General features: G+C 38.4%; 2 protein-coding genes across 3 annotated transcripts; both read right to left on the minus strand.

Annotated features, from left to right (window-relative positions):
- Nucleotides 1-1,095: 1,095 nt before the first annotated feature.
- On the minus strand, nucleotides 1,096-17,994 carry klhl20 (kelch-like family member 20). Its single transcript, XM_008433640.3, has 14 exons — nucleotides 17,869-17,994; nucleotides 13,976-14,030; nucleotides 10,878-11,135; nucleotides 10,643-10,751; nucleotides 10,192-10,398; nucleotides 9,111-9,269; nucleotides 8,772-8,866; nucleotides 7,733-7,848; nucleotides 7,388-7,571; nucleotides 7,123-7,266; nucleotides 6,763-6,896; nucleotides 6,380-6,588; nucleotides 6,182-6,288; nucleotides 1,096-3,735 (listed from the first exon to the last, which is right to left on the minus strand). Exons 2-14 carry the CDS (start codon nucleotides 13,996-13,998, stop codon nucleotides 3,651-3,653), a joined length of 1,830 nt encoding a protein of 609 aa, XP_008431862.1. The 5' UTR covers nucleotides 13,999-14,030; nucleotides 17,869-17,994; the 3' UTR covers nucleotides 1,096-3,650.
- A 1,349-nt stretch (nucleotides 17,995-19,343) lies between these two features.
- Nucleotides 19,344-26,035, minus strand: lhx8a (LIM homeobox 8a). Of its 2 annotated transcripts, none has more exons than XM_081598658.1 (8): nucleotides 25,893-26,035; nucleotides 23,320-23,478; nucleotides 22,979-23,100; nucleotides 22,328-22,548; nucleotides 22,029-22,132; nucleotides 21,501-21,596; nucleotides 20,909-21,089; nucleotides 19,344-20,616 (listed from the first exon to the last, which is right to left on the minus strand). In XM_081598658.1, exons 1-8 carry the CDS (start codon nucleotides 25,911-25,913, stop codon nucleotides 20,540-20,542), a joined length of 981 nt encoding a protein of 326 aa, XP_081454784.1. In that variant the 5' UTR covers nucleotides 25,914-26,035; the 3' UTR covers nucleotides 19,344-20,539. The 2 variants fall into 2 exon arrangements, with proteins under 2 accessions (XP_081454784.1, XP_081454783.1); XM_081598657.1 differs by lacking the exon at nucleotides 25,893-26,035 and adding an exon at nucleotides 24,864-25,251.
- Between the last annotated feature and the right edge of the window lie 1,437 nt (nucleotides 26,036-27,472).

Raw genomic sequence — 27,472 nt, forward strand, 5'->3', positions numbered from 1 at the left:
CTTTTTGTATTATATATATGCTTAATGCCAACTGATCATCTCTATCTGAGAATAAATTTGCAATCCTAAGTCAATTAAGAAGTCAATTAGCTGAACTGGGTGATGCTAAACCACTCAACAATCTGATAGGAGAGAATGTCCATTAGTGTATGCAGGGTAAATTGTGTCGCTTTAGATCGATTTCTATTACCTGATTATTGTTGTAGTGTTTGAGTATTAGTTGTGTAAATGCAGTAGCAGTGGCATGTATGTAATTCAGTAGTTGTAATCATCTCACTCAATGTTTTTTGGCCCATCAAAAAATAATACATCTTCCTACACCAACGAAATGCAAGGTATTTAAAATACAAGCTGATTTGGGCGTAGCGATGATGATCGCGCTTCTAGTGACGAGACGAAGCTGGTTAACGACTCTGTAAGTCAACCCTGTCTAATCACTGGATTACTTTAAAAAACCAGCCAATTTATCCAATAATCTGACTAGGATTTACACTGGTGTGAGCATTTCCCTTCATCTTCTTATGCATGTTTATGTCTAATTTTCCTCTCTCTGGTTTTACATGCCTGTGTTCTTGTGATTGCTTTACTCCATCTTGTACAGCACTTCTTGATTATGTTTAAAAAAAAAGATCTTTAATAAATAAATTCTTTAACCAAAAATATATATATTCTAGTCAGTGGGGAAATATTGAAAATGCTTATTCATTTTCTGTCATTCAAACTCTTTATGATTTCATAAAAACATGTAATTGTTGGTTTGTGATAAAACAAAAATGGCAAAGAAATGAACAAAGCCAGAGAAAAAGCAACAGTTTAGAGGGCATGATACACTCTGGGCTCATATACATCTGATAAACAACATTTTCTCTCTTTTAAATTCTTAAACGTGATCAACAGAGTAATCTTTTAACCGGCACAAACTATAATAAGTCTTTGATTCAGGCACACAAGTATTAGTTCTGCTGAAATCTAATCATAATGACATCTTGGTGAAAGTAAGATGTAATCATCGACACAGATAAGAAATGAAGAAGCTTCATGATACTGAAAACAAAATGTAAAAGAAAAAAGGAATTAAAAAGTAATGAGAAAAGATTTCGGACAGTGAGAATAGAGCAGTTTATTAGCCTGTGGTATATAATTGCTGTAGAGAAAAGAACTGAATAGTAAGTGGATTGCCCAGGATAAAAACAGACATTTATGAAGTTTTAAATAGAACAGTTTCTTTTTTGTGAGGCAATCACTGTTATTCAGACAGTATTTTTATTTTGTTAAGCAACTGACAGCATGAAATATATGTCACAACAAATATACACGTATGGCATGCTGCAGAGCCCATCTTCAATGTCGGCTTAAAAAAAAAACCAAGACGACATAAAGGCAGGAAGTGTTTCGATTCAAAAGTTCAAGTGAGTGTTCAACAGCATAAACGGCTGGGGGTTTATGCTGAACACCTGCTTGAAGGCCAACTCCACTCATGTCAACAAACTGCTGAATATTCACATACATTCAGATTAGGTCCTTCTCGCACAGAAAATTGTGTTTAAAAATAACTACACCTGCCTGCATCTGTTTCAGCTGCGCATGTGTGTGCGTGTGCGTGTGTGTGTGTGTGCGCGCTGGTTTAGTGGAACAGAGAGCAGATGACTGCATGTAACAGAGCGAATCCCAGCAAGAGTTTCTCATAAATGATTCCAGCTCTAAAAATCCTGAAATGTCTCTCATTTCTAATTTAAACTTTTGATAATATTAAGTTCCTCTTTGAAATGGAAGCCTACCCCCAGCTCTCCACAAAACAAGTTTTAAAAGCAAAAAGATTAAAACTGGAACACAGTCACAGTGAATGTATGTATCCAAACCGCTTTCCACGTCTACGCTTTCTTACACTGAGACTCCTTTTGATTTAGTGTAACGTACTTTTTCTCCAGTAGGTGGCGCCACTGTTAGCGGCAACTTCAGTTATTTTTTTTTTTTTAAACCAACAAAGCAAGGACCAGACCATGGTTTTGTGTCATAAAAATCTTATGATTATGTAAAATAATATCAGAACCTTTAGTGCTACTTTATTCATCACTTTTACAGAAACTTGTTTTAACTGCATTTTGAGCAGATGTTTTGAGCACAGACTTAAAAATAATGCAACACAGTTTCCGGATCATTTAATTTGGAACATAATGGATCTAAATGGAGATGGATAATGGCGTGCCTGAATGAATCTACGGTAACCCAGATGATCCAAAATAAGGCAGAACAATGGCGTCATTTCTTAAAATTATCCACGTTGGTTAGATTTTTCACGCTAAACTGAATTCTAAGCCCTACAAAATTTTTTTTTTTCCCCTGGCAACTTTAAAGTTGCATGTTTTACTTTATTACCACACTGAAGAGGAAGAATCAATTCTGACACTACAGACTTGTTCTTCAGTCCTACTGTTTTCCCCAGAACAAAACTATTCAGCGAACCAGAGGCATACTGCTGAATCAGGCGATACAATCCTGCATTAAGTTTTCTTTCAGTCCTACGTCAAATGTAAATTATTCAACAGCGGAAATTGCCTGTTTTTATTTGCTAAGGATAATAGATTTTTGTTTGTTAGTTTTTTGAGGTTTAAAAACAAAAACCATCAGTATTTTAGGGTAAACTCATTTCGACTTTGATGAAAAAGTGTCTGCTTACTTACGGAGCTAAATTCAAGCATTTGCCATCTGGTACAGATGAGTTGTGTGGGAGGTACTTAAACTTAATGTTCACTTTAAATCACAGTTATTATGCCTTTAAGATTCAGCCCTGGAATTACCTTAAAAAAAAACAAATAAAAAATCAAAACAGTGACACTATTTGATGATCCTGGTTTCTTTTCATTCACCAACTACCCTGTTTTAACTTAACTCTAAAAATGGTAACAGTTACAGTCCCATTTATACCGTCTTGCCTGTTACATCCAACTGTTCAGGCCTACAACAATTTATCATATTAAGTTTCAATCCCGCAAAAACGTGACATAAGCTGTGAAGTCACAGCTGAGATGCAAGTTTAAAAACTACAACAGACCGAGACAAAGCTCAGATTTGCTCCTGACAGTCGGTGTGCACCGATGTCTCTTAAAGACAATATTCTGGTGGCTGCCGATTTGAAAAAAAACTTAACAAAATAAAATAAAAAAAGTCACTTTAGGTGGCCGAGGTTCTTACAAACTTCGTCTAGCGAACCAGTTCTTTCTGACATCCTTGCTCCTCTGAAACTCGCAGATCAGATCATGTCTCTCCGGTAGCAGTGACGTGCGTGGCGCCCTCCGTCTGCCGCACATGCCGATTCAAACCCAGACCGCGAGGCTTGGACGACAAAAACTCCTTATGCTTCTGTATAAACTGGAAGCTTAGTGAGGTTCTGTAAACTTTGCTCCCTCTGCAGTTTGCAATGAGCATGGTTGATCAGAGGAATAATAATAAAAAAAAAAAAAAGAAAACAGTCAGGATGAACTTAATGACCTCTGAGTGACGCTTGGGTGTGAACCAGAGTTCAAGATGCCCACTCCCACGTTTCTCTTATCATTGTCTCTTTTAGAGGCACGAGAGCTGCTTGAATATCCATCGAGACGTCATGAGAAGTGAAAGTATGCGAGACGAGTGACGCATGAGGGGGGGTGCCGTTACCATATGTGAGATTCACAGTGAGTCATTTTGATGACGCCCACTCCTCCACCAAGCCGGCGGTAGTTCATTCCACCGTACAACCTGGAGAAAAGGTAACCAGAGGCATACTGCTGAATCAGGCGATAAAATCCTTCATTAAGTTTTCTTTCAGTTTCTTTCAGCAAATTTACATTTGTCCTACGTTGACGGAATCAACATGCTGTCTGTTGATTTCATCAACAGACAGCATGTTGACGGAATCAAGTCACAGAAGATATGTCAGATGAATAAAAAAATTAAATAAAATACAGTGTCTTGCAAAAGTAACCTTGATTTTCTTTTTACATTTTAAATACTAGAAGCTTTAAAGCATTTTAATTCAAGATAGATTTACAAAGTAGCACATAGTTGAATAGATAGGCCTCGTTTACTCTGGTTAACCGATAAAACTGAGATAATCAAATTGCTTCCAGAAGGCTCATAGTTAGAAAACCAGGTTTAAAGCAGGGTTACGTTATTGAACAAAATCTCAAGCTTTGAACATCTGACTGACCATGTCCTAAGACATAGCCTGGAGTTTTGCACACCAGCAGATCTACCAACATGTATTTGCACACCCAGATTCACAGACATGGGGAAAGGGAGTGGAGAACCTGCAGCGATTTACAGCTCAGGTAGAATAATATGCTACTACAACCACTAGGCCTGTCACGATAACAAATTTTGCTAGACGATTAATTGTCTAAAAAATTATTGCGATAAACGATAATATTGTTTCAATACCTTTTGACATTGATTTAATGGAAATGACTAATAATGCATGTGATTTCCTGCCATAGATAGATATACTTTATTTTCAAACAAACACACAACACTAGAACTGATAAACTAAATAAACAAAACAACCAAAAACAAAAATAAAATGGATTCTCAGTCTCCATTAATAAAAAACATACTTGAATAAAAACTAAACAAGATAAAGCCAAAGTGGAAATAAATACTGCATTCAACCAAAAGAGTGCAGATTATGAAGTCTATATACTATATTGCCCTTCAGTAATCACTAGATTTAAATAGAGAAGATGGGCACATCCCACTACCTAATGCAATAGTTCACACTACACCATTTTTTGCCCCTATTTTCCCCTCAAGATAATCTTAGATCATTGGCCGATCTAAGATTCTTGCTGGTGATTTCGTAACCGATCATCCTGTAGTGTGTGGTGTGTTACGGTAGATCGTCGTGGCCGCTCCGATCTAAATCAGGGGTTTTACCCGTCTGGGAGCTTAACGCTGAATGTGACAGGTAGCCAATCAGAAAGCACGGATTCTCCTCCGTGCTTTCTGAGGGGAAATTACGAGGGGAATCCCAAACAGCAGACACGGTTCAACCCGAAGTCCAGCGGACATTGGAGATGATATGTGGAAACAACATTAATGTTTATTCAACATTTTGTGCAAAGAATATAGAAATGATGAGGAGAGGAGTTGGAGCCAAATTGCTACCACAGTTGATAAACCCGGCAACTTTTCAGCTGTTCTTCGTTAACCTGACATAAATAGGTTATAATGATTTTCATTCAGTCAGGACTTTACGCTGACTCTAGCCACATGCATTGCAGGTAGATTCTAGTAAAGCAGTGATTAATGCATGACTTTAAAATGAGCTAACTGGACTTGTAGCCATTATTTTGTGCCCATGTGGCTGGACACCACATGGCACGATGAACCCTATTGAATTTTTTCATTCAGTGTCATCAATAGAAAGAAAAAAAGGCAGGAGGAGACGATAAAGCCGATAATTAAAATGAGGTCGATAGGTTTAATTTATCATGCAATTAATTGATTTATCGTTTATTGTGACAGGCCTAGCAACCACAATCAGTCGTTCTTGTGCTATACAAATAAACTTGATTACTTGATTGACATAACAAATATGTCAAAGTCATGCTTTTAGGCTTTACGGCACACCGGTAAAATACATTATACATTATAAGTAAAATTGCACATCACCCAAACCACATCATCCCCACATGCTAAATGCTGTTCTTCAGCAGAAATCAGGAAGTGGATCTGTTTCATAAATACCTTTGCAATTAGCTGTAATGATGTTGCTGCATCTCCTAATTTGTGCATATCAGTCCATCAACAATCACAATAGCTTTTAGCCACAACAATATATACATTTTTTTTTTGGCTACTAGGAGTAATCTTTACTCAATCTGCAACTTTAGATCACCAGGTGCTTTAGATGGCGAAGCAGGAAGCTGCATTCAGATAAACCATCATAGGTGTGAGCTGCATAGAAAGTTTTATAAAACCTCCATGTCATTGTTTGATACTCCAAACAGTCTCCTTCTGCCTACAAAAGTTTCCATGTAAACTCTAATTTAAAAAGAAACACTACTTTAGAACTCCACATCAGTCAGATGAGATTTAAATTAAAACTCAAAACAAATAAAGACATTTAAACAACTAATCCAACATACATTTTTGACAAACCTACTAATTTCTCCTCATTTTAAAGGTGAAAAGAAAAAGGACTTACCTCCATGTGTTGGCATCCGGATCGTATACTTCTATAGTTTTTAAATATGTTGTCCCATCGAAGCCACCTACCGCCATCAGCTGACCATTCACGACTGCCAAGCCCACCTGCAGACGCACACATTTACAGCTTTGTGTCACACAACAACAACCCAAAGTCATTCAGTGTTTATTTAGTGTTTTAACCTCAGATACAGACCCCGCTACGTCTGGACGTCATAGCAACAACAGGCGACCACTGGTTGGTCCTGGGGTTGTATCTCTCTGCGCTGCTCAGCTCCGTGGTGTCGTCCCTGCCCCCGACAGAGTAGATCATGTCCTGGTAGACCGCGCATCCGAGGTGCTTCCGTCTCGTTCCCATAGGAGACACCGTGTGCCAGCGGTTTTCTTGAGGGTTATAGCGCTCCACTGACGGCAGAAAAAAACGGACGGAAATAAAACGGTATTGCTTCAGACGGCAGAAACCACAACATCTGGAGCTTAGTAGGGTTTAGCAGTCTGGAAAAGGAGGTTTTTATCAAAATTTATTCCTGCTGAAGCTGTTGAAAGAGGTTTTTATTGCTCTTTTACGAGGTAAAGTACCCGTATTTAAAGGTGATGTCCCATCAGACCCTCCAACAGCATAAAGAAATCCTCCCAGCACAGCAACAGCTACACCAAGCCGCCTGGTGCTCATTGAGGCCACACGAGTCCACTTGTTTTCCTTTGGATCATACCTAGAAGAAAGTTATGTTAAGATGCAGTTAATCAACTACACAGGAACTTATTTCCGGTAAAATAAGAGATAAAGCAAAGTCAGTTTCAATTATTGCTTCCAATTCTCATTAGGAATGTCTGTTTACAGGCAGGAAATGAGAACAACTACAAGATTAAAGATTTAATAAAGTGTAAAAAAAAAAAAAAAAAAAGTAAACTGAGCTCAATTTATGCTCAAGGACAAACCTTTCAACAATGTTGAGACAAGACACTCCGTCCTGTCCTCCAACAGCATACAGGAATCCACCCAGTACAGCAACACCCACGCTGGTTCGACAAGTGCTGGTAGGGGCGACGTCGCTGCTCCACTGGTTGGTTTTAGGATCGTATCTGCACAGGTGGAAATCAAACGCTGCTTTAAAGAGAATTTCATTCCTTCCTTCACCAACCTAAACGGTAGTATTTTGGGAGATCGGCTTGTAAAGGGAACGTGAGCCATTGTGGCACCAACCTCTCCACAGAGTTGAGATACGAAGAGCCGTCGTGACCGCCCACCGCGTACAACAAGTCGTCAAGGACGCTGACGCCGACTCCACATCGCCGTTTGCTCATTGAGGCCACCATGCGCCACTCGTTAGTCTGCGGGTCGTAGCGCTCCACGCTGGAAATGGCGTCTCCGCTGCACCAGCCGCCAACTGCAGAACAGAACAGAATAAAAAAAAAGAGAAAAAAATGACTCAAACTTGTAAAATTAGGACCTAAATACTAACATTTTTAGAACTTCACACATTAACATCATATGAAATATCGTGAGAGATAAACAATTGAATTTCGGGTTTTTTTTGTTGTTCCTGACCTGCAAAAAGAACTTCTCCGCATCGAATGGGTTTCCGAGGGCGGGTTCTGGGACCCTGCATCAGCGGCCGTTCTTGTGGAAGCAAAAGGTAGTTTTTGGCCTCATCAACCAGGTCTCTGAAACAGTGGAGAAATTACATCATGTCTCCGTTTATTTTATTTTTCTATAGATCAACGGGAATGTACAGTGATGTGGAAAAGTGTTTGACTGCTTCCTGATTTCCTAGTTGGTTTTTTTTGCATGTTTGTCACATTTTAGTGTTTCAAACCATAAAACCAATTTAAATATGAGTCCACAATTTTCCACAAGGGGACAATTCAGTTTTTAAAATAACGTGATTATTATTAAGGGAGCAACAACTGCAATCAAACCACTGTTCCACACCGGGCTACAATAATAAACATCTTCACTTAAAAACTCAATTTTGTGTTTACTTGTGTGGCTTTGACTAATATTTAAATTGGTTTGATGTTCTTAAACACTGAAGTGTGACAAACTTGCAAAAAAAAAAAAATAATAATAATAATAGGATATCAGGATGGAGGCAAGCATTTTTTCATACCATCTGTTACAAAAACTATATTTTGTTTCAAGAAATCTTAATAAAAATTTAAATAAATGTTAACACTTTATTTGAAGGGGGGTGAATAAGACTGTCATGACACTGTCATAAACATGACATAACATCTGTCATGAACATGAATAAACCTTCATGAATATTTATGACTGTTGTCATAAAGCGTCATTCGGTAAATTATGACACTTTAATACAAAGTTGACATTATTCAAAATGTCTTTGTTATGACAACTTGACATTAACCAAGAAATCATTACTGATATAAATTTGTTATAAAAGTATTACTGATTCCACTTTAAAAATTAGGTAACTTTATGTTATTAAAGGTAAAGTTTAAACAGCAATGAAGGCTTATTCATGTTCATGACAGGTGTTGTCATGTTTATGAAAGTGTCATGACAGTCTTATTCACCCCCCTTCAAATAAAGTGTTACCAAATAAATAAATAAAAAACACACCCACCTGCACTCTTCATCACTTTTGATCAGGGGGTCTGAACCAACGGTCCCCACCAGAAACTTAGGGCTTAATAATGGCAAACGTACATGCTGCAGAACCTGCAGAGAACACATTAGGGGCATCATGCATCTCATCTGAACATCAATAAGGAAATAACAAAGCACATATTAAAGCCTAAACATACCAAAATGCAGACATTATTTTGAAACAATAAACAAAAAGAAGCTACCAGATTTATCTTAGGATAAAAACCAACAATCAGACGTTTTAAATGATCCAGAACGTCGTGAAGTACCACGCGCTAACCGCACGGCTTCCTGCGGTAACAGTACTCCAACAAACCTGAGGCAGCTGGGGTCTGCGTTCCTGGATGCTGTATTTCACCCATGCCATTACGGCGTTGAAAACCTGCTCCTCGCTCCGCACGTTCAGTTCATCGCTGGAGATTATGTCAATCAGCTGGTTGGCAGGAAGCAGCATGAACTCCTCACTTTCCATTACCTGCAATCACACGCAGAGGAGGACTCAGTAAATCAGCTCTGATTAGTGTGAAGTTCTGAAATAATTTCACTCTTGAATTTTTCATATTCAGTTACCATTTTAGGATTTGACATGTCATACTTTCCAAAGTGTGTAAATCCAAACAATAAAGGCAGCAGTATCTTATAGGTTCAAGGACCTAAGGAATGAACAGCAGCACCAATCATGTATCGTTATAAAATTACCAGGAGACGTGGGAGCACCACACCGGAGGCAAACCACTATTTTCTATAAATGTTCTTTTTCTGTTGACTAGTAGAAATGGAAGACAGACACCTATATTCAATTAAATCATTCGTCAACAGAATTAATCTCACAACAAGTCTGTCATTGTAATTATGAGAGTAGAAAAGTCAAAATAACGGTTTCTGAATTAAACATTCAACATATTTCACCGTAGACTCTAGCAAAGTCAGAGGTATATTCTCTTCTGCCGCTTCCCTACCTGATTATTTTTGCAGAGATTCACAATAATAATAATATTAAAAAAAACATTAAGAAAACTGGTTGAGGATCTATTTGACCAGATTTATTTTACATCTGCTTGAAACAGCAGAAATAATGACGGTATATTATAAAAATAAAAAAAAGACACCGAATGCCATTTCTGCACATTTGTATTGTGGCTGTACAGCAGATAGTAAACAAAAGCATTTCCTCCTAAGTGGAACCCAGGCCTCTATAGCTCCCATGAGCTTGTCCTCCTCTTTAAGTAGAAGGAGTGATACCTCCGTGGAGAAGATGTGCAAATCTAAATCACTACAGTAATGCGCTGCGTCTCCATTAAAAGCAATTCCCTTGGCAGAGCTTAGGACGGGATCAATACGAACAGCAAAAGAAAATGTAAGAGCGCTTCTCCTCTTCTTGCATCTATGTTTTTTACCTCCTGAAAATTATGCTGTGTGAACTTGTCTGCGATTCGCAGGAGTTCCCGACAGGAGTGGGTGTCGGCGAAGGCCCTGATGCCCAGACAGTTGGATGGATCCAGCTGTCTCTTTAGAAACTCGCAGCAGGCCTCTTGGATCTCAGCCAGCTGGAGAAGACAGGCGGCAGGAAGCAGCGTCTGGACGTTCCCCTCCTCCACTGTCACCTAAAAGGCCAGACATGAATAAGGTTTACGTTTTTTTTTTCCTATCAAGCCGACACAGGAGATAAATTCTCATAACACTTTTATTTAAAACGTAATTCGAACTAGCAAGAAAAGAAGCCACTTTAAAAGCACCAGCGGATCTAAACTCAGAAGAATAAACTATAAAATCTCCAGATTTTCAGCTTCCACCAGCATGTGTGCGCAAGTTTTTTTTTTGTACCGTGAACACCGCCGTCCTTCCTACCTGTGAGGTGTAGGCAAAGTCAATGAGCAGCTCCATGGCTCGCTCGTCAATGTCACGGATAACCACTTCAGTCTGCCTGCTCTCTGCCAGCTCCCCAGTAAACATCGCCCTAAGGAGACCACCGAAACACAGATTCAATACTACTGAAGCCAATTCTCAGGACCTCTGGAATTTTGACCTTTAATTTAATGGAAAACGTGCCGCGGGGGAGAAACCGCAGAGCGCCTTCTCATACCTAAAGTATGGGCTGCAGGCGGAGAGGATCACACGATGAGCGTAAATCTTCTTGGCGCCCACCACCAGCACCACGTCGCACAGCTCCCTGTGTTTCCTCAGCAGATTGATCACTTCCAGCGTCTGCCGTGGGTGTTTGTCCGATATGTAAGGCATGCGTGCCGGCTGGGGGACCCCTTCAGGCAGCTTGTTGGGGTCCCCCAGGGTACAGCGGCTGGTGATGTCCATTCCAGTGGCGTCCTGACGTGCGCTGGTGGCCCTTTGATTTAAAAATAATACAAAAAAGAAACAAATTTGAAAGAAAGAAGAAAGAAGAAAAGCAAAATTACAACAATTACAACTTACACATAATTATAAATGTAATGGATTATTTTCTTCTTGGACCAATTTGAGTTTTTATTAAGATGTTTTGTCTGATTGTCTGGTTATGAATGATCTTTAATAATAATTTTAAAAAAGTACACCATAAATCACATAAATAACCTATTTCTACAAAATTAAGTGACATTTTACATCTGTTACTCAATAATGCAGCATTTTGAAGCATGTATTACAGCTCTCTCAAAATTCTGAAATGGCATCATGTAAAGTCAGATGTTCTTCTGTTAACCTGAAATAAAATTTTCACAAATTAGAAGTTTGAAGTATAAAAAAAAAAGCGAAGCTTCGTTCAGTGACGGTTTGGGCAGATGAAAATTAAAAAGCTAAAATTAAACTTCAGCTTGGCACATTGCACTGGATATGCAGGACATCAGGTTTGGAATGGCACAGCATTAATAAGCACAACTTCCATGGGCTAATAATGGAGAAAACTCCAACAGATGAAGTCCTCTAAAGCTCACCTCACTTTGTTTTAACTGTGTATCGAATCCAAATGGATATTTTATCCTTCCCTGCTCCTAAAAGTCCCCCTGAATAGGTGTATCCGTTCTATGCCGTCTCTACTGCCACTGCACAGACCTGGGCTAATTCTAAGTCAGCTGAACCAAATATAGTGGAGCCGCTGACCTGCATATGTAGCAGTCAGTGTAAACGTATCCACACCAGTCGGTTACCTCTATGTGTCCCCCAGATCTTTTTAGCGCCGAGAACACACAATCACTTTGATGCCGGGTTTCACTTCAGATTATGTTCACTCCGCCAGTCAAAGGTCCCTGACATTTAAACACATCCATTTCAACAGATGCCGCTGCGGGCGGATCTCACTTTGCTTTACGAACTGATTCTGTTGAGCAGTTAAATATCGATTCAGAATGAATGTGATTAGAAAGTTTGCCATCCGACGTTGGATGGGACAAATTCGGTAAAGGAGGGGCAATCCTGAATTACAACTTAAGTTGTGCCGTTTCATGGGGGCAATATTTACCCAAAAAAAATCTAATCGGTCATATTCATAGATCATTCTGATCATTTCAAAACTTCAATTCAATTTGGATGCTTTCATTTTGTCTTCAAAACAGAAGACACATTACAGACATAAGTCGTCGTTTACAGGCTGCGCTTATGCTTAGAGCACTTAGTTTTGCTGTTAAAACAACTCATTACATTTAAAGACTGTTCCAATAATATCTATACTCCTTGATTTGTTTTAATTGAGTCATACCCAGAAACATCAATGTATTTTATGACAGACTCACACAAAGTAGCTGATATTTTAAAAAATACAAGCAACTGTCAGCTGACTAGAATAAAAATGTTAGACACATTTTTATTCACTACTTAGTTGTACACTTGGTTGCTTCTCTGATAAATGCTTCTTTTTTTTTTCTCTGGCTCGTCAGTTTAGGTGGACAGAAAAGTTTAGACTTGTGTCTTATAACTCTTTCCAATTCCAAATGATGAACTGACCACAGCTGTGTCAGATGGTTAAACCTGTTTTTTGGAGCTTAATCCTGCTTCGCTCTTCTTCATAAGTTTATCCCTGACCTGTCAGATGTGCTCTTTCGTCTTTACCAACATTCTCTCTCAATTTTCTGGGGCCTTCAGAGAGCAGCTGTGCTCTCTGAGTTCACCGAGTTCAAATTACACACAAGTGGATGTAATATAATATGTTAAGGTGACTGTAAATTCTTACCTTTCTATCTGAGTTTTATTTCTACTTCAATATTATGATCACCTTTACAATTCAACATTTGTACTTTGTGTTGGTCTATCAAATAAGACTCACAGTATGTTGAAGCTAGTGAATGTAAAGTGACAAGATGTAAAAAAATAAATAAATTTAAAAAAAGGGTTAGGGCAAGGAACTGTATCTACACTCAGTCCTAATCATCATAAATAAAACAGATCTCCAGAAATACATCTATAACTTTAAAACTATTGGCATTGTGGTTTTCCACCCCCTCTTGCCAATTAACCCCTGTTGCCTCTTAAACCTCATGCACACGTGGTAATCCAACAAGTTCTTTTTCCAGTCATGGTGATGGCAATAGTTTATTCATAGCATGTGGGCGTGTGTAGCCACATTCCTGTTCTACTTCAACCCTCAACCAAGTCAATAAGGCTGAACAATATTAGGGGAAAAAAAAAAAGAGATGTGAGATAACGTTGGTGACTGTTAGGATAACGACGATACGACTTGCAATAAATAAGGAATTAAATTTTTTTTACTGGCTTTATGCTAGCAAACATCTCAATAAATGAGCCTGTCAAACAGATGAGTCGTCTAGGCTGACGTCTGCTGTTTCGCATTGAAACAACTTAGTTGTACTTTTTTAATGATGCATATAAAACTACTTGTGTCACTGACTATATTCCAGGCATTGATATTTAGTAAATATTTATGAAAGCTCTTCACTGCATGTGCATTGCATACACTGTTATCACAATAACACAATGTGGAGACAAAATAAAATCTCTTTTTTGTTTCATTCCAGAGTGTAAAGCCATGAACTTTACCTTCATAAATCAATTATGGTTAATATGTTGATGTCTGAATAAGTACCGAGAAGCTATTTTAAATTGTCAGAACTATTTTGGAGAGAGCAACAATGATTTAAATCTTAATTATCAAACTGCATTCATACAGTTAAGTGGTCTTCAGACAGCGCACTAGAGTCCAGAGGCAACAGAAAAATAATTAAGCATATTTACACCTACCTGCGCATTGGCTTTGTGTCCATGCACTGAAGAACAATATCTGATTCACGTCACCCTGTAAAGACAGCAGAACAAATCACAATCTGTGTTCATCAAGGCTCAACATTTTCCTAAAACTTAAATGCAAGTAGTTTCTGCATTTATATTTTCTCTTGAAAACACACGTCAACTTTTAAATTATTTTTTCACAAAGAGCAGGCCTTTGTAACATAATGCTATCAAACTCATCTCCATTTAAAAGAAACTTTCCCGACTGCGCTCGTCATCTGTTGAGCACATTTTGTCGTCATGACACGTCATGTTCAGCATTAAAATCCTTCCTTACAGTTCTGTTCTTGCATCAAAACAATACAGTTCTAGTCAACATCAGCAGCAGACACACAAAGTAGAGTCAGACATGGTCTTCATTGAAATAGAAAGCCTCAAAAAACTTTACAACATTTATTAACTGCAACGTTAACCAATAACAAGGCAGTCTGAAGTCTGAAGCGTTGATATTTAGCTACGATATAATGTTTTGTTCATAAACTACCATAAGGCACTGCAGTAAGCATCTTAAAAATTTGACTGACAAATTAAAGACCCAATTTGGATGAGTGTTTATTAAGGATGTTGTCTATAGCTGAAAGTATTTAGAAGTATTACATCAAGAACACCAGGAGACTTGTGAATTTCTGAATATTACAGAAAATTGTCTTTTTTCAACCACAACTAAGGCATCGTAGCCTCATAAAAACAAAGGGGGAAGAATAAATTATTAAACTGTCAACACAGACAACAACATAGACATTAATCCTGTCATTTCACCCACCTTTGTGTTTTAAAATCACTTACAAAATGCCCCCAGTATCAATTAGCCATCGTTTAAAATTCTGTTATAATGTATCAAGGTATGTTAGGGGACATTTCTAAAAATCAATTAGACCTGAATTTAAGCGGTGTTTGCATTGTGTACATTTATGAAATAACAGATGCAGTTCATAAACTCTACATTTATGTATAATAGTTTTGATTGTCCTCTGTTTTGTATGTTTATCTCTCCTAGGACCACAAAGGAAAACAAGTCAGTCGGATTTAGCACATCTATTACCTCATTGTAGAAATTTTACTGAGCAAGCATCCTTAGAAATAAGATGGGGGGGAAAAAAACATGTACATAAAAAAACAGCAAGTAATATGAAATGTACTTTTTTTTTAACAGACCAACGTTAAGCTAACACAGGCTAACTACGAGTTTATGTAAAATGCGCAAAACAAAAAGCTATTAATGAAATATCAGTCATTTTCATCCATCCATTTTCTTCCGCTTATTCGGGGTCGGGTCGCGGGGGCAGCAGCTTCAGAAGGGAGGCCCAGACTTCTCTCTCCCCAGCCACTTCTTCCAGCTTCTCCGGGGGAATCCCAAGGCGTTGCCAGGCCAGCCGAGAGACATAGTCCCTCCAGCGTGTCCTGGGTCTTCCCCGAGGCCTCCTCCAGGTGGGACGTGCCTGAAAAACCTCACCAGGGAGGCGTCCAGGAGGCATACTGACCAGATGCCCGAGCCACCTCAACTGGCTCCTCTCGACGTGGAGGAGCAGCGGCTCTACTCTGAGTCCCTCCCGGATGACTGAGCTTTTCACCCTATCTCTAAGGGAGAGCCCAGCCACCCTGCGGAGGAAACCCATTTCGGCCGCTTGTATCCGTGATCTCGTTCTTTCGGTCATGACCCAAAGCTCATGACCATAGATGAGGGTGGGAACGTAGATCGACCAGTAAATCGAGAGCTTCGCTTTTTATCTCAGTTCTCTCTTCACAACAGACCCGTACAGCGCCCACTTTACGGCAGACGCTGCCCCAATCCGCCTGTCGATCTCCCGCTCCCTTCTTCCCTCATTTGTGAACAAGATCCCGAGATACTTAAACTCCTCCACTTTTCCGGCTCAAGACCATGGCCTCGGATTTGGAGGCACTGAGCCTCAGCCGCTTCACACTTGGCTGCAAACCGCTCCAGCGAGAGCTGCAGATCACAATCTGATGAAGCCAACAGGACCACATCATCCGCAAAAAGCAGAGATGCGATCCTAAGGCCACCAAAACAGATCCCCTCAACACCTCGGCTGCGCCTAGAAATTCTGTCCATGAAAGTAATGAACAGAATCGGTGACAAAGGGCAGCCTTGGCGGATTCCAACTCTCACCGGAAACGAGCCCGACTTATTGCCGGCAATGCGGACCAGACTCTGACACCAGTCATACAGGGACCTGACAGCCCGTATCAAAGGGCCCGGTACCCCATACTCCCGGAGAACCCCGACAGGGCCCTGAGGGACACGGTCGAACGCCTTCTCCAAGTCCACTAAACACATGTAGACTAGTTGGGCGAACTCCCATGCACCCTCCAGGACCCTGCTGAGGGTGTAGAGCTGGTCCAGTGCTCCACGACCAGGACGAAAACCACACTGCTCTTCCTGAATCCGAGGTTCGACTATCCGACGGACCCTCCTCTCCAGGACCCCTGAATAGACCTTACCAGGGAGGCTTAAGAGTGTGAACCCCTTGTAATTGGAGCACACCCTCCGGTCCCCCTTTTTAAACAGGGGGACCACCACCCCAGTCTGCCAATCCAGGGCAACATGATTCACTCAGACTCAATGTCCCCCACTTCCCCTGGAACATGTTCGAAGTTCTGCTGGAGATGGGAGTTAAAGCTCCATCTCACAGGGGACTCTGCCAGATGTTCCCAGCAGACCCTCACTACATGTTTGGGCCTGCCAGACCTGACCGGCTTCCTCCCCCACCACCGGAGCCAACTCACCACCAGGTAGTGGTCAGTGGACAGCTCCACACCTCTCTTCACCCGAGTGTCCAAGACATACGGCCGCAGATCCGATGAAACGATGACAAAATCGATAATCGAACTGGGGCACCAGGACTAGATTGTCCTGGTGCCAAGTGCACATATGGACACCCTTATGCCTGAACATGGTGTCCGTGATGGACAATCCGTGACGAGCACAGAAGTCCAACAACAGAACACCACTCGAGTTCAGATCGGGGGGCCGTTCCTCCCAACCACGCCCCTCCAGGTCTCACTGTCATTGCCCACGTGAGCGTGGAAGTCCCCCAGTAGAACAAGGGAGTCCCCAGGAGGGGCGCTCTCCAGTACCCCCTCTAAGGACTCCAAAAAGGGTGGGTAATCTGAACTGCTGTTCGGCCCATAAGCACAAACAACAGTCAGACCCCGTCCCCCCACCCGTAGGCGAAGGGAGGCTACCCTCTCATTGACCGGGGTAAACCCCGACGTACAGGCGCCAAGATGGGGGGCAACAAGTATGCCCACTCCTGCCCGGCGCCTCTCACCGTGGGCAACTCCAGAGTGGAAGTACGTCCAGCCCCTCTCAAGGAGTCTGGTTCCAGAACCGGAGCCATGCGTCGAGGTGAGGCCGACTATTTCTAGCCGGAACCTCTCAGCCTCGCACACTAGCTCCGGTCATTTTCAGACTGCACAAAATATTACATATTAAATTTGGTTTGGGTAACTACCTATAGCCAATGTCTCTTATAGGAAACTAGAATAAACAAAGCAACACTTGCTGACTGACGTTCATTAACTTCCCCAGTATTTGGGAGAGGCAGGAGCTAGCGTTATAAAAAGCACTTCCCCGGTACATGTTGTCACTGTACAAGAGGCAACTTATTACAGCGAGATGGTTTGATTGCTATTTGAAGCAGACCTTTACGAGTTAGCTTACAAGTTCATACATATGTGGCCGTTTACGCCTTAGCTATAGATTAGGACAAAACCTGTCTGGATAAACTGTGTGCCAAGGTTTGTATAAGCTTTTTGTACACGATGTAACGAAAAAATAAAATCACAATACGCTACAGAGGTGAGTATTTTCAGAGCGGGCTTACCTTATATTTCCATCCTAATGACTGAGAGAGAAGTAGCTTTGGAAGCTAGTGTTTACAGTTCTCAACTGCTGATACCCGCTGAAGCTTTTCCTCCTTGTGAACTGCGCATGCCAAGTGATAAAACCCCGCTTCCGGATATGTTTTCAAAATAAAACTAAGAGATTACGTAATCTTTTCCAAGTATCAGAAAACAGTATCAGCGAAAACAGCAAAACATTCACGACGGAATATGGAAGAATGAGGTACATATATTTTACAATAAACTGTGGTCATAAAGCATTTGTTTTTATATAAAGATGTGAACATTTCCTTTAAGATAGAAACTTGAGTACTCAGATTCATTTTTTTACTCTCACCATCCACCAGAGGGCACTGATTTCCTTGAGATTTCTTTACACGGAGTGTAAACCATAGGTTCTCTCCAGAACCTATGGTTTCTCCATGTTGTCTATTTTTTAAATCAAAGAGAAAGAAGAGAATTGGAGTTACACAAATAAGTCTCACAGATGATTAAATACAGAAAAAAGAAAGATTTGTGTTACATTAAAATAAAAAATAGCCTACTTTGTTTTCACAAGCTTTTTTGTCGTCCTTATTCTTTTTTACCTACATGAATGACGGCGGGCTCCTGTTGAGTTTTTCGTTATCCACATTCAGAAAGAAAACAGTGTTGCTCAAACATCGTCAAACCTTTACTTTGTTTACTGTTACAGTATTACTGTATATTTTTGGGAATTTTATCGACCAATACAAAGTGATACAAAAATGTGAAGTGAGAACATATATGGAAACAAGTTTTGAAAGTTTCAAAGGTCTGTTCATCTTTGAAAAACTGCCATTTGCTTATACAGTATCAAGATTTGTCCTAAACCCCCATGGTCTCAATTTTTTTTTTTAAGTTTTCTGTCTTATTGCCTGTTCTATAAAATATACAAATCGATTTATTACATTTTATTTTAATATTTACTTATTTATTCTGCCTTATAAAATCACATCAGTTCCATGTGTTTTTTAATATACTGGATGTAATCAACCAAATAGGTTATAGGCACTTTTAATATACAAACATAAAAAAAGTCTTTAACAGCATGAATTCTTGTTTACATGAACAGTTAATGCTTCTCTTAAGCATTGTAAAAATATTGTTTGTTCATACAATGAGATATGTAGTCAAATGGATGTCATGTCCACTCACTTATTACTATAAAGCTTTGATCATTCTATCTGCCTTTCAAGTTCACAGTGAAAGATCTGATTTTACATTTTTCTGTAGTTTTTCCAGTGTTAAGGGATTTATTCAAACCACAACAGTAAGTTTGTTTTGGTATTGCATGCATGCAAGATTTGCTGTATATCAAGTCATTTTTATCAAACTAACACTTGATATCTTAACCACAATTTTCATCATGGGATTCAACTAAGTATAACATGTATGAATATTCTGTAAGTATTTCTGAAACCAAATGAATCTGTAATAAATTAGTATTTACTTTATTATTTAGCAAGTACTCGAGTTTACAAAGTTGCTCATTGGCTGTACTGGAGTAACAGAGACAATTTTCCTTTTAGTGCAAATACATTATTTTCACAGCTCAGGGGAATTTAATTTCTAAAAAATTATTTGATAAAAAACAAAAAAGCTTAATCCCAGTATTTCTGATCCAGAGTAAATGTCATTAAATTCCTTGTATGAATTGCAATGGCTTGACTACATATCACCAGCTAAAAAAAAAAAGAGCTTTTTCATATGGAAGTTATTTTAACCATTCAGCTTTTGTTCTTCAATTTGCACTTTAACATTTTAGGGACTTTATATCTGGATGCGTAGACTATGAGACAGGACTGCACAAAATTAGAAATTCAATAACAATGCTAAGTAATGTGATGACAAGAAAAGACGTTATACTTTGTTACAATTTTGTTTTGTTTTTTTAACCCTTTAAACAATGTCATTTGTGTCTGCTGCAAGAATCTGCAGCCAAAGAGCCTGTTCAACTGACTGAACATTACATTAATATACAACGCAAATGTATGACACTTGGAATACATTAGCCAACCGTTATAAAACTCTAAAACAATCTTTGCCAAATAAACGGAGCCTAAATTTATTGTTCTATTAATTGCTCATGCATTGTACAGATCTAGTTTTGAAAAGAAAAACAGAAATTAAATTTTCTCCTCATGAACATTCTTCAATTTGCAGTGCGACATAGTCCAGTAACTGCTGACACAGTTTCAATATGAAGAAAAATCAAATCATTTAATTTCCACATTGTTACTGCCGTCATTCTCTTTACATTCTTAGCAAAAAGCATATAAAACTAAAGTAATTTTATATTCAATAACAAAGTGCCAATTTCATATATTCCGATAAATTAAATACACAAAAATTCATAACATACATACAAACAGAAGTTTCATCTTGAAAACATTAATATTTTTAACAACTTCTCATGTGACTCCATGAATAAGTTAAATTAACCCATTGACTTGACCAGTTTATTCTTTCTTTCTGCAGTGACCAAGTGATATAGGCAGCTTAGTGCTCTTATCCAATACGGTAGTTACCCATTCACCCCTTACACACCTGTAAAGACTTTTATAGACAAATAACTGATTTCCACTTAAGTATCTCTTCAACCTCTTAGACTCATTTTCTATGTAATGGTATTCAGGAGTGGCTAATTGGGAGCTGCGTCAGTGAATTTGACATCAGCGGCTGAAGCAGAAGTTGGTCTGGAGTTTGAACTGGAAAAGTGAGAAAAAAGAAAAAAAAATTAAGACAAAGAAAGCAGATTTAACTAGCGTCAACTTAAGAATCGGTAAGCAAAATTTAATTTTAATTTAATTGTGATTGGCTTTTAATTTGCCAGATGTGGGTGTCAAGAAACAATATTGTTTGTTTTAAATAAATAAATATTAGCCAAATCCAGTAAGAGGAAGACCGTCTCATGACATCTGGTTGAAACAGATAGATCTGATGGTTGTTTTTATCAGTAGGAGTTTAGAATAGTGCTGATAGTTTGCTTAGCTTCATTACCTTCCATATAAGTCAGAGTAGTGAGAAGTGGTGTGTCAGGAGAAAGATAGGATGTATATTGTAGGTCCTCCATAAAAGGTGGAGTAAGCTGACTAGGACCAAGTGATGTCATCATGGTTGAAGAGGGCTGAATTGGGCAGATGTGTTTCTTTTGACGAGCTCGGCAATTCTGAAACCAAACCTGAAGGCGGGGAAATTAAGTTTAATACAGGGCAAGACAGAGAGTTTGTTTTTGTTTGGCATCACTTTTCTTACAGACATGCTTGTTTTTATCCTGAAAATGTATTTTGTTGTAATTCAGTGAACAAGGAAAATAAAATGTTTAATGCACAAAACATGTAAGGCTACAGAGTCACGGTCAGGCTGACGGCCAAAGCAAAAGAAGAACTCAAACAATACCTTCTTCATTTCAAAGGTCAACATATTTTAATCACTATGCAACATCACAATGTAAAGCAACCTAGATGATAATTTGTTATCCTTTCGTTACATCTTTTTTTTCTTGTCTCTTTAAATTAAGTTGAGCCAAGACATAGCTGATTATGTGTATAAAGTCCAAAATGGTCATTTTGAATACGTGTAATAAAATTACCTGAATTACTCTGCGGCTGAGACCCGTCCTCTCTGCTAGCTTCTGCAGAGTCTGGGCATCTGGGTTATTATCTTTAGCAAACTGGGTTTGCATCACCTACAAAAAGAGTGACAGAGAAAGTTTTAGTAAACATTTATCAGACTTTATTGAACATATACGGTTAATCTGTTTTCAAAATTATCTGTAGATACACTGAAGGACAAGCTAGACACATCTCTGGATCTTGTGATTTATACTGTAATGCTAAGAGAGAATTCAGTTTACATTCAGGATCAGCCAAGAAAGAAATGCTCTGATAAAATATGATGCAATAATTCAAATCTCCACATTTTGTGTGGAATTGTTGCTGCTCCCACTAAATCGCTTTTGGGTAATAAAAAAAAAAAAGCAGAAAAAAAAAAACTAAATCAGCATTTCAAAATGTCTTAATTGAAGGAACATTTTTAATGAATGCACCACATCAATTCTTAATTTTTCTCCATTCATGAGAAAATGGTTCAGTGGACCACAACTTCCAGGTAAAAGTACCTGTAACTGGTCAGCAGTGAAGCTGGTCCTGGCCCTCTTTGCTGGTCGGGGAATTGCACTCGGATCGTCTTGGTTGGCCAGATCATCGTCCAATTTTGGTTGCTCTTTAGAAGAAAACACGGAAAAATAGATCAATTGAAGGGAATGCAGTTACTCCCACAATCCATATTATTGCTTTGCACACTTGCAAGTTGAGGAATTTGTATTTGCACTAAATATTTTTTTTATATAAATTATTTAAGAGAATCAACTATTTATCTTAACTCACTTCTCAAGCATAATTCCATTTGTATGCTCACCATTCTCTTTAGCGCGTTTGAGACTCTCCATCATTATGTCATAGTGACTTCGACAGAAGACCCTGTTCTCCACCAGTCCACATTCCTCTCCAGTAGAGAGCTGCCGCTTGCAAGTGGAGCAGGAGAAACACGCCAAGTGGAAGGTGCTTCCTCTTGCACGGCGCACCCAGTCAGTAGAATGGATGTTCCGGCCACAACGTGCACAACGAGTGCCGTACCTCCTAGATGAAAGAAAATAAGCGAGGCAAATGGTTGAAATATTTAGCCATGTTAAAATTCCTTTTACACATACGATGCATTTCACTTTTAGGCTTTCGTTTTAGGCTGTTAATCAAGGAAACACAGGAACTTATTCATATTTTAGCAGCTTGGTTAAAAACAACAACAATTTCAGCACTGTTTGCAATGATTACTGTGTGCAAACATGTTTTTCATTGGACAAAAACAATAAAAAATACAAACATTAGACCCTGACATTTTAGCCACTTCAGTTTTCAGTATGCAATATAGAATTTATAGGAGCACAGTTCCCATCTCCTGATTATTTGAATGCACCAAACACACATTTGTGACTAGTTTAAACATCTTTGTTTTGCTATTCAATATTGTTCAATGAAATTCTGGAAACAAAGACTGCTAGGTCCAACACACCTGAAGTAGTCAAGTTTGCAGAAAACCTGTTTGTCTTTCACATAACAGCTCACGTGTCGCCCCAGTGACGTTTTACATACACTGCATACGAGACATGTCATGTGCCAGCACAAGTTGTTCACCTGAATGAGGGGAGAGGAGGGAATGAATGACATTTGAAGCCAATAGAAGCCACACACTACATCCTACAGGAAAGAAAATACATTTGGTTGGACATGCATAGGTTGGATTTGTTTAGAGGAGAAGGGTGTTCTCTAGCAAAATAATTCACTACTGATTTTTTTCTAGGATACCAGAGATGTCAATATCAGCATTGGTGACGGTGAAGGAATGATTCGGACCTTGAGAAGGTATTTGTCCACAATTTCTTGCCCACAGGAGGCGCAATGGATCTTCACATGGTTGGATGTAGATTGAGGGACAGATGGCAAGGAGGAAGAGGAGAGAGAGGAAGGAGAGTAGGAGTCTTCTTCAAAAATATCCTCAGCCCCAGAAGAACCCTGTTGGTGGCAAGTAATCACAGATTGTGAACTTTGAATACACAATTATGATACAGAGTACTAACTTATTTATGGGTTTGTAGTCACTGAAAAAAACTGAAGAAACTATTTTATTTTATTTGATGAGTGTTCTGATATTTTTTATATTATTGCACTCCTGAAGAAGCATAGCTTAAGGAAAATTTATTTAATGAAATCAAGAACAATTTTATCTCCAGAATGGAAACCGTAATACAGACATTAGGAGGCAGAAACTAAAGCGATCTACATAAACCCCACAAAAAAGGAATTGTGTGAAAAGATGCATCTATCTGCCTTTAAAGGCGTCAAAAAATATATTAAGACAATTCAGAATTGAGAAATTTTCAAAAATATCCCATCATCCTCTTAGCGTAGCCACAAATTGTACGCTTCAATCCGACTAGCTGAACTATTCAGTTGGTGAAGTCATCATATAACTGAATAGTTAGAACCCAAATCAATTTAACTACTAAACAAAATCTTTTTTTAATGTCTATATTGAAGCAATTTTATTGAGTCAGTTCATTTCAAAAATTGGTTGGAACCAACTTGCCTCCTTTAGCTGTTAGATTTTCATAGCTTCCACCCAAAAATATTTTATTTTTATCCAAATAAAATGAAAACATTACATGATTTTCATTAGCTTAAATAAATAATCAAAAGATGGAACGTTTAAACACAGCACTTTTTTTTGATAACTTGGGACTTTTCAACAAGCCCCGTTTCTGCTGCTATTTAAAAAATAAAAATAAATAATAAAAAGCAATGACGATGTCTCCAAAAATGTACTGAATACAAACGTGTGTATGGCATTTTTTACTTTTTTCCCCCCACCAGGACTGTAATTTACCCTTTTTAATTGATAGATTTCCACTTGTCTTACTTTTGACTTTTTGCACAATTTTAAACACTAACCCAATATATCTACTGCAACTAAGATGTTTTTTTCCTGAAGCATTTTAAACACCATACTCTCAAAATACTGTACTTAAAAAGCTTGAGGAAGTGTATATGAGAGCGAGTACTGAAATGTATACAAAATAGGCTTTATCTCTTCATTTACATCAGTTTTCATTTTTGAAACGAGTTTTAAAAGTTTTATAGTACAAGTTGCTGGAGTACAATTAAATTGAAACAGAAGTCAGAAAAAGTCAAGAACCAAGTCTGTTTATCAAGTATACTGTTAGCCTAATTATCTATTAAAGTAAAGCAAAGAAAAACTAACTTGAATATCTGTAACTTTGTATGATGTCTCCGGAGCACTGGCATGCGAGCCAACCAATGCGTCTTTAATTCCCCACTCGGTCTCTCTCACCAAATATATAGGGAGAAAGGGCTGTTAATTTGATATTGAAAACACCTACTGTGTCGTAAAAGGCGTTCTCCTGGTGCAGCTGAGAGAAAATTTCCTCCGCTGTGAATGTATCTTCCTCCGACATGATGTGTGTGTCACAAGTCCAGAGGACCTATCACCCTAAATGAACATGTAAGCTGACGTCCTCCTAATATTTCCTCTGTGACCTGGTCGCTTGCTTACATTAATAACGACCCATAGTGGAAAACGAAAAAAAAAAAAAAATGAAAGTGCTTATTGCTGTCGTTTATTAACGATAAGTAAAGGTCATCGTTTTGGTTGAGACGTTGACCAGACAAACAGTACTAACTTATTTCTATTGGTTGAGTTATTTATTATTATTATTTAATTAGATTTTAACCAAATCTCTCTTTAAAAATGAGAACTGGCCTTCAATGAACTGGTTCACGCGCAGCTGAGTCTGTTTATCACTGATTGTGCTCGAGCACGCACGTGCAGCCAATAGCCGGAAGGTGTGTTCACCTGGTCAGATTTAACATTTATCTGTCATCTCTAACCCTGTTTGAGTGCGCTATTAGATTCCAGAGATTATGTATATCCGTTTAAATGTCTTTGCACTTTAACTTATATGTCCTTTATATGAATGTGAAGTCACACATAAACACTTATAACTTAAATTTGAAAACACCAACGTATTTCGACATGATTTTTTTTTTTTTTTTACTGAAAGAAAACAATAGCAAAAACTTTAAATAAACCGTAATTTTGCTCATTAATGTAATGTAATGTAAGGTCCGACAATACCCGTTAATAAAAATATTTTATTAAATAGACGTTCAAAACGACAACATTCTTTTTGAGAATGTTGTGTTTATGTAGTGGCTTTTTTATTGGTCATTATCGTCCGCTATATAGCTGTTATTTTAGGTTATAACCGCAGAGTTTTGAACTAATCACTAAATGTCAAACTATTAACGACATTATAGACTATTCTCTTATAACAGCTATTAACTTAAGAAATACAGAAAATATAAAAATGTATGAATTGAACTCGCTCTGTCATTTTCCACCTACTTACCACGCTGTTGGAGTTAAACATTTTCAAGGAGCATCCCGTTCCGGCCAGATGTTGGCAGCAGACAGAGGCCGGTTTTCTCCTGTGACTTTGTACCTGACCTTGTCTGATCAATGCCTGTCCAAGGCGCTGTTTGTTGAAGCTATAGTCCGTCAGGGTCCCGCTTAATCGAAGAGACTTCCACTTACTGTTTGCTGTAAGAGCTAAGATGTGTTTTGTCTTGGGATTTAAAAAAAAAAAAAAAAAGTGCACCTCCTACTGTGGGGGCCTGAGCCCGCCTTCAGTTTTACATTTACAGTCTTCCCATCATAAGGAGGGAAATCAAGACTTTTTACTGAAATAAAACAATAGCAAAAAAATGTTGAGCCCCCCCCTCCTCTCTTTCGCTCAAATGTTACAGTGAATTGTAGAGAAAACTCCAATAGAAGTAATTTTATCTCAAGATTGTATTGGAGCAAAAGCTGAGTTATTTGGGATATGCTTCCAATTAAACCTATGCCACCTGACTGGACAATAGCACAGGCTTCACAGAGACCTTAGGTTTCGAGGGCCTCAAAATTTATTTATTTATTTATTTATTTATTTATTTATTTATTTATTTATTTATTTATGGACAACATTTTTATATGTATTCAAACAAGTGAAAGCAAATATCACCAAGGTGTTTTTAATTTGTTATCATTGATAATGATAATGTCACAGCCTAACCTAGCTCTCAAGAACATCAAATGTGCCAAGTATTATCTTTAATTGGTTTTTAATTGCATTTTGCTTATTTCAGTGACATGTGTTAAAACTTTACGTCCTTTGGTTTATTTTGGATGTGGAGTATTCCTTGGAATTATTCTGGGTTTTCTGAGGGTTTGTTTTAAAAGAGAGACTGTTTTTGGAAAACCTTTTGTTGTCATGTGGATAAGACTTAGAAACACTTGGGTTGGTGTTTTGCAATTAGATTTAACGATATGTTTTACCTATTTGATCTGATAGTCTGGTGTTGGATGCGATATTTTAATCCACACTCAGAGTTAGAGAGTAGGGACTCCCTTTCTCTGCAAAGCATTTAAGAGCTCTGCAGTATTAGATGACAGAAGCTGGTATAGATATTCAAAGTTAATTTTTAAACTTTAATAGATGGCTCTTTTCATAGAAAATACTTCTCATACCCCCAAAACACACAAAAACATATAATCATCCTTTCCTGTGCGATGCATTTAACTTAATGTGCTCCGTTTGACGCTTATCAGCATGTTTCATCTTTTCCTCTGCTGCCACCAGGGACCTTGTGAAATAGCACAGGTTTCAATTTGGAGGTTCAATTCTATTTATTTAGACATCCACACCATCTGACTCTCATCAGAGAAAGACATAAACTTGGCTACATTTTAATGTTGTGCTACAGGAGTTAAACAAATCCTTAAAGCTAAAACTATTTATACATTAATATTTATAAAGAACCTGATGAGACAAATCTTTTTCTCACTAACATAGTTTATGTTATTAAAACATTAAAACATTGAAATGAGAAATTAATCCAAATTAATTTCAGAGACAACCGGTGCTGCATTTTTCTCAGTTTTAAGAAC

This window comes from Poecilia reticulata, chromosome 17 (genome assembly GCF_904066995.2).
Source record: "Poecilia reticulata chromosome 17, P_reticulata-male-v2, whole genome shotgun sequence".
NCBI classification, from domain to species: Eukaryota; Metazoa; Chordata; class Actinopteri; order Cyprinodontiformes; family Poeciliidae; genus Poecilia; species Poecilia reticulata.